Here is a 6,621-nt window from a genome sequence, read left to right as displayed (position 1 = left end):
CACATGTTGCAAACACTGTCAAGACTCAACAAGATTCATATCGACCACATGGTGGCGCATGGGCACAAGCAAGGGCACAGAGTGATGAAATTTTGGCTAACATAGCCCACCTACGAAATATCTCAGACACCACTGGTCTGATTTTGACTAAAAGATGTTGACTAAACGTCTTGTCATAGAGATCCATCATTTACAAAATTACACTGAGTGGCCCAACGGGGGCTCTGCATCATTCGTGGGGGACAACATGTTTACTGTTGCCTTGTTTTTTATTAACTTTGTAAACATTGTCTTATTGTGGTTATTCTCATTGATCATTTGAGCACTGACTGATACCTGTTGAGTAAACTCTGTATTGTTGCAATACAATTAATTAGTACTGTAGTGGGATAGTGGACAGTTCAGTGGAGAATGTTTTTATGTTTTGTTTGTTTGATTTGCTCTTGAATGTGATTTGACCTTGTTACCTTTTGGATTATAAAAGTTTCAACCAATCTAGCTGTTTTCATTAGTGGTTAGGCAGACCAATGGTTGGTCAGATACACTTGCATTGTTGGGCTATAGTATCATTATAGGTCATGACCTAAGTACTATTGCTGGGGTTCTCAAACGTTTCCTTTCTGAGGCCCACTACTTAGTTAGATTTATATTATGGTTCTTCTGTTTCATCTCTGCTTTTTCAGGGACCCCTGTAAACAACTCCTTTGGGCCCCCTATTGAGAACCACTGCTCAATATACATAATTTTTAGGCTATGAAATGCCTAATGATAGCCTAGTGAATAGCCTAGTTCAAAGTAACATTCACACAAGATAATTGTGAGAGTAAAATCCAAATCAGTCAGGAACGTCACACCAAGGGTAGATGATGTCATTCATATATCATTACTTTGAAAGTATGGATGGGATGGGGAGAGCTTACATTTGTATTATCACTGCGCATGGCCAATTCCCAAACTAGCCTCTCCCTTCTACGACCCTTCAGTCTGCGCTTGCGTATTATCAACCTAGCGGCTGCAGGGTAGGGAGAATCGGTGGGAGTTAGCTAGGTGTGTAATGGCGGCTTCGGTGTTGCTGTCTGCGGAGAACACCGGACCGACTTTTGCGGTCGGCAATTCTGGAGTGGTCGGGTCTCCCGGTAATGGAGTAGGGGCACCGGGTCCTGCGTCTTGGAATCGGTCTCTGGACAGGGCATTAGACGAAGCCTCGGCAACTGGTTGTCTCAACCTCAGCGGCAGGAAACTGAAGGAGTTCCCGAGGAGCGTCGCCAACCACGACCTCACAGACACAACTCGGGCCGGTGAGTGGGGATCGAGACTCGCGCAGTAGAATAGATGGAAATGTTTATAATAAATCCGAACAGGCACTTCGACGGTGGCTGTGGGTATCTAGCTAGCCAGCATAGCCTCGAAAATAGACTTGTTTTGACTTGGAGTAGCTACCAAGTTAGCCTGCTAGCTAACGTCACGACACTGTCCGGCCAACATTAGCAAGCTAGCTGACGTTAGCCAGCCAGCTAGCGAGGGTCCAGACGTCTCCAGACAGCGGAGTTGGTCAACACTGGTTTGAATGAGTTACATTTTCTGATGAACGATGTTGCTTGTTTTGGCTGCTAGCAAACTATTTAGCTAATTTAGTTAGCTTACTATTTGCCAACATTAGCAAGCTAGCTGACGTTAGCCAGCCAGCTAGCGAGGGTCCAGACGTCTCCAGACAGCGGAGTTGGTCAACACTGGTTTGAATGAGTTACATTTTCTGATGAACGATGTTTCTTGTTTTGGCTGCTAGCAAACTATTTAGCTAATTTAGTTAGCTTACTATTTGCTTTGGGAAGTTGGCAAAGCATCGCTCAACTAGCTAACGTGTTAAGCATGTCGCTATGTAACAATGCTCCTGTTAATTTGGAGAGTTACTCAGCTAGCTAACGTTAGCGGTAACCTTAAATTAGAGAACTGGCTAGCTAGACCATAACGTTAGTTATTTGACGGGTGGCTAGTTACCTAAGTTATTTACTTGACAGCCTAACTTTCGTCAGCTCATGTTTTCATATGGATGTAGGTAGTTATAACATGCTGAAAATACATTCCCAGGCGCACTCAAAACGTTATAATACGTGGGGCGATAATTGACAGATTTGCACCCTCATGGAATGTGGACTCTTATCAAGAACCAGTTTAGTCACCATTACCTGTTTTTGCAGGTAACTCGTGGCACAGAAAATGAGGGAGGGAATGCGGTGAACTATTTGTTATTGTTTGTGATACGACGTTCATCTTTGGCATGGTGCATTGCATCGTCCCTCACAGCTCATATGAGGTGGGCAGTCATTTGAGGGACTGTGGCAGGCCTGGGGTTGGGCTTTGACACGATGTCGCACATTCCTGAACTCGCTCCAGACTCACTAACGGCCACTAAACACACACATGACATGTATAATTTGGATGGCTCATGCCATACCAGTATTTCTGGCAAATATCGTTTTCCCCTTTTACCCATTTCACGTTTTTTTCTCTGTCTTCTATAGGCATAATGAATGCAATAATTAGCCTCTTATGAGATTTTTTTCCCTCCCCTGGACCCTTACACAGACCCCTACCCCACACACACTTGCAGGGGTTGACTCATAACCCGAAGTCCCCTCAGTTATATCCATGGGCCAGGTGGCTTTAGGGTAATTAACGTGGAACTGACATTATTTTATCAACTTAATCTTATTAAAATCGGTTCATATACACACCAAGAATAATATGACACTTAAAAAATATATATAAATATATATTTTCTGACAAGGGAGCACTTCGACATGGTCATTATCATGTTTTCATAAATTCTTACAATGTTTGGGAATTACCTATACTAAGACATTTGTGAAAATTCTGAAGCAATATAGAGTGGGGAAACAGCCTTGCTTTTGGACAATGAATAGACACTGAAGTAAATAAAACCTAATAAAAACATCTCTCTGGTCCAGCACCGTAGTCTACGCATTACCTGTGCACTATAGTAGGCCTTTATGAAAACAAGCCATTTGTCACAGGCCTGGGATAATTCACTTTGATCTGGACTGTGTGTTTACAGGCAGTTGCAACAGCGTGACTTTAGATAATTAGAAATCATTTGCCAAAAGCCACAAAATACAACTGAATGGATTTCTGCAAATACCAGGAGTCCCTTACATTTGGCAACTTTACAGTCCTTTTGAACAAACAACCATGAAAAGGCAGGCTCTCTTCCTCAGTTACAGTGGGGCAAAAAAGTATTTAGTCAGCCACCAATTGTGCAAGTTCTCCCACTTAAAAAGATGAGAGGCCTGTAATTTTCATCATAGGTACACTTCAACTATGACAGACAAAATGAGGAAAGAAAATCCAGAAATCACATTGTAGGATTTTTTAATGGATTTATTTGCTAATTATGGTGGAAAATAGGTATTTGGTCACCTACAAACAAGCAAGATTTCTGGCTCTCACAGACTTGTAACTTCTTCTTTAAGAGGCTCCTCTGTCCTCCACTCATTACCTGTATTAATGGCACCTGTTTGAACTTGTTATCAGTATAAAAAACACCTGTCCACAACCTCAAACAGTCACACTCCTAACTCCACTATGGCCAAGACCAAAGATCTGTCAAAGGACACCAGAAACAAAATTGTAGACCTGCACCAGGCTGGGAAGACTGAATCTGCAATAGGTAAGCAGCTTGGTTTGAAGAAATCAACTGTGGGAGCAAACATTAGGAAATGGAAGACATACAAAACCACTGATAATCTCCCTCGATCTGGGGCTCCACGCAAGATCTCACCCCGTGGGGTCAAAATGATCACAAGAACGGTGAGCAAAAATCCCAGAACCACACGGGGGGACCTAGTGAATGACCTGCAGAGAGCTGGGACCAAAGTAACAAAGCCTACCATCAGTAACACACTACGCCGCCACGCCAGGGACTCAAATCCTGCAGTGCCAGACGTGTCCCCCTGCTTAAGCCAGTACATGTCCAGGCCCGTCTGAAGTTTGCTAGAGAGCATTTGGATGATCCAGAAGAAGATTGGGAGAATGTCATATGGTCAGATGAAACCAAAATATAACTTTTTGGTAAAAACTCAACTCGTCGTGTTTGGAGGACAAAGAATGCTGAGTTGCATCCAAAGAACACCATACCTACTGTGAAGCATGGGGGTGGAAACATCATGCTTTGGGGCTGTTTTTCTGCAAAGGGACCAGGACGACTGATCCGTGTAAAGCACATATGTCAGAGTCAAGGCCCGCGGGCCACATCCGGCCCGCAAGAAGTTTTTTTACGGCCCCTGGGATGATCTTGATTTATTATTAGAACCGGCCCGCAGCAAGCCGGCAGCCCGCAGATCTTTTACACGCACCAATACTACATTTCCCACAATGCAAAGGTGACGCACCGAGCAGTAGGCTGCTTCATTTCAATATTTATTGGCACAGCAGTCGTCAGCATCACAGTAAAATTAACTTTCAGATACCCATCAAAAATGGCAAAACGGAAGGTGGATACTGAGAACCGGGGGTTTCAAACAAGGTGGGAGTCGGAGTATATGTTCACGAAGGTAGCTGGAAAACCTGTGTGTCTTCTGTGTGGAGAAAGTGTGGCGGTACTGAAAGAGTATAATCTGAGACGACATTATGAAACGAAACACGCGGACAAAAACAAGAATATGGACATGGAACAAAGGCTACAAAAGGCAGAGGAATTAAAACGAGGCCTCAAATCTCGACAGGCTCTGTTCAAAAAGCCAAATCACAAGGCCAGGCTGCTGTCAAGGCCAGTTTTATTTTGGCAGAAGAGATCGCTAAATCAGCCCGGCCATTTACGGAGGGGGATTTCATCAAAAACTGCATGATTAAAGTTTGTGACGAAGTTTGCCCAGAAAAACGGCAACTCTTTTAAATGTGAGTCTGAGCAGAAACACCATTGCCGAGAGAGTAGACCAGTTGTCCATCAATCTAAAAGAGCAGCTTGTGAAAAAGGGAAAAGATTTTATTGCATATTCCTTGGCTGTGGATGAGAGCACCGACATTTCTGACATTGCCCAGTTGTCAATTTTCATCCGCGGAGTGGACTCCAACCTAAGCGTGACAGAGGAGTTTTTGGCTTTACGTCCTATTACGGGGCATGATTTGTATGAAGAGGTGTCAAGATGTGTAAATGAGATGGAGCTGCCTTGGGAAAACTCGTGGGTTTGACAACCGACGGAGCACCTGCGATGTGTGGACACAGGAGCGGACTGGTGGCGAAGATACGGGAAAAGATGCAAGAGGAAAACGCGACAGGTGAGCTGACAGCTTATCATTGTATCATACACCAGGAACCGTTGTGCGGTAAAGCCTTGAAAATGGAGCATGTAATGAGCATCATCACGCGCACAGTTAACTTTATCAGAGCCAAAGGTTTGAATCACCGCCAGTTCAAGGCATTTCTGACGGAGTTAGAAACGGAGCATGGTGATTTGCCTTATCACACAGAGGTGCGATGGCTAAGCCAGGGAAAGGTGCTTCAAAGATGTTTCGAGCTTCGGAGGAGATTTGTCTGTTCTTGGACAGCAAAGGGAAAGACACAACACAACTCCGAGACGAAATGTTTCTGTGTGAAATGGCTTTTCTGTGTGACATTACGAGTCATCTGAATGCAATAAACTTGCAGCTGCAGGGTCGGGATCGTGTCATCTCTGATATGTACAGTACAGTGAAGGCATTTAAAACCAAACTGACTCTGTGGGAGACGCAGATGCGGAAAGAAAATTTGAGCCACTTTCCCAGCTGCCAGACCATGAAAGAGAAGCTCTCTACCAGTGCGTTCGAGAGCACACAGTTGGCTGATAAAATAGGTATGCTTGCCGCTGACTTTCGACGCCGATTTGCTGACTTTGAAGCACAAAAAGCAGGTTGGAACTGCTCGGTAACCCATTTGCTGTTGACGTGGAAAGCTCACCACCAAACCTCCAAATGGAGTTGATTGACCTCCAATGCAATGATGCACTGAGGGCAAAATATGCGGCAGTGGGTGCTGCGGAGTTCGCCCGTTTCCTCCCCGGCACAATGCCCCAGCTGCGCATCCAGGCTGCTCAAACGTTGTCTATGTTTGGCAGCACATACCTGTGTGAACAACTGTTTTCTTTGATGAACCTGAACAAAACATCACACAGAAGTCGACTTACTGCTGAACACCTCCACTCAATTCTGAGGATTTCTTCAGCTCAGAGCCTTACCCCGAACATTGATGAACTTGTGGAAAAGATGGGACACCACCAAGTATCACCTCAACCTCAAACAAGTGAACATTACTGTGCAATCACATATTTAGAGTTTTTACTCAGTTCAAGTAGAAAAGTTAAAATTTAATATTTGTTTTCACTGCATGTTACTTCTCCTTAAACAAAGTGTTGTTTTTGATTAATAGATTTTTGCACTTTATTTTTTTGTATTTCAATCCAATTATATTTTAAAAATATTTCAGTTGAGTGGATGATAGAAAATTGCTATTATTGTTTTTTCTTTGAAGTAAATTTAGCCCACTTTTGCTAAAATAGAAAATATAGTCTACTGATGGTGCCTTGAATACCGGTTTCTTTCATTTAATGTTCATGTTATGGGGATATT

General features: G+C 43.6%; 1 protein-coding gene across 2 annotated transcripts in view; it reads left to right on the top strand.

Annotated features, from left to right (window-relative positions):
* The first annotated feature begins 995 nt into the window (after positions 1–995).
* The window catches only part of LOC115137168 (DISP complex protein LRCH3-like), a 76,924-nt gene continuing 71,298 nt past the window's right edge, over positions 996–6,621 (top strand). For both annotated transcript variants that reach the window (XM_065024669.1, XM_065024668.1), the window contains exon 1: positions 996–1,298. In XM_065024669.1, the coding sequence (XP_064880741.1) occupies positions 1,055–1,298 (244 nt within the window). In that variant the 5' untranslated portion in view covers positions 996–1,054. The remainder of the gene's footprint in view (positions 1,299–6,621) is intronic.

Source organism: Oncorhynchus nerka, linkage group LG11 (genome assembly GCF_034236695.1).
Source record: "Oncorhynchus nerka isolate Pitt River linkage group LG11, Oner_Uvic_2.0, whole genome shotgun sequence".
In the NCBI taxonomy this organism is placed as follows: Eukaryota; Metazoa; Chordata; class Actinopteri; order Salmoniformes; family Salmonidae; genus Oncorhynchus; species Oncorhynchus nerka.
Note: the sequence above shows the minus strand (reverse complement) of the source record. Positions and strands in the feature narration are given on the sequence as shown.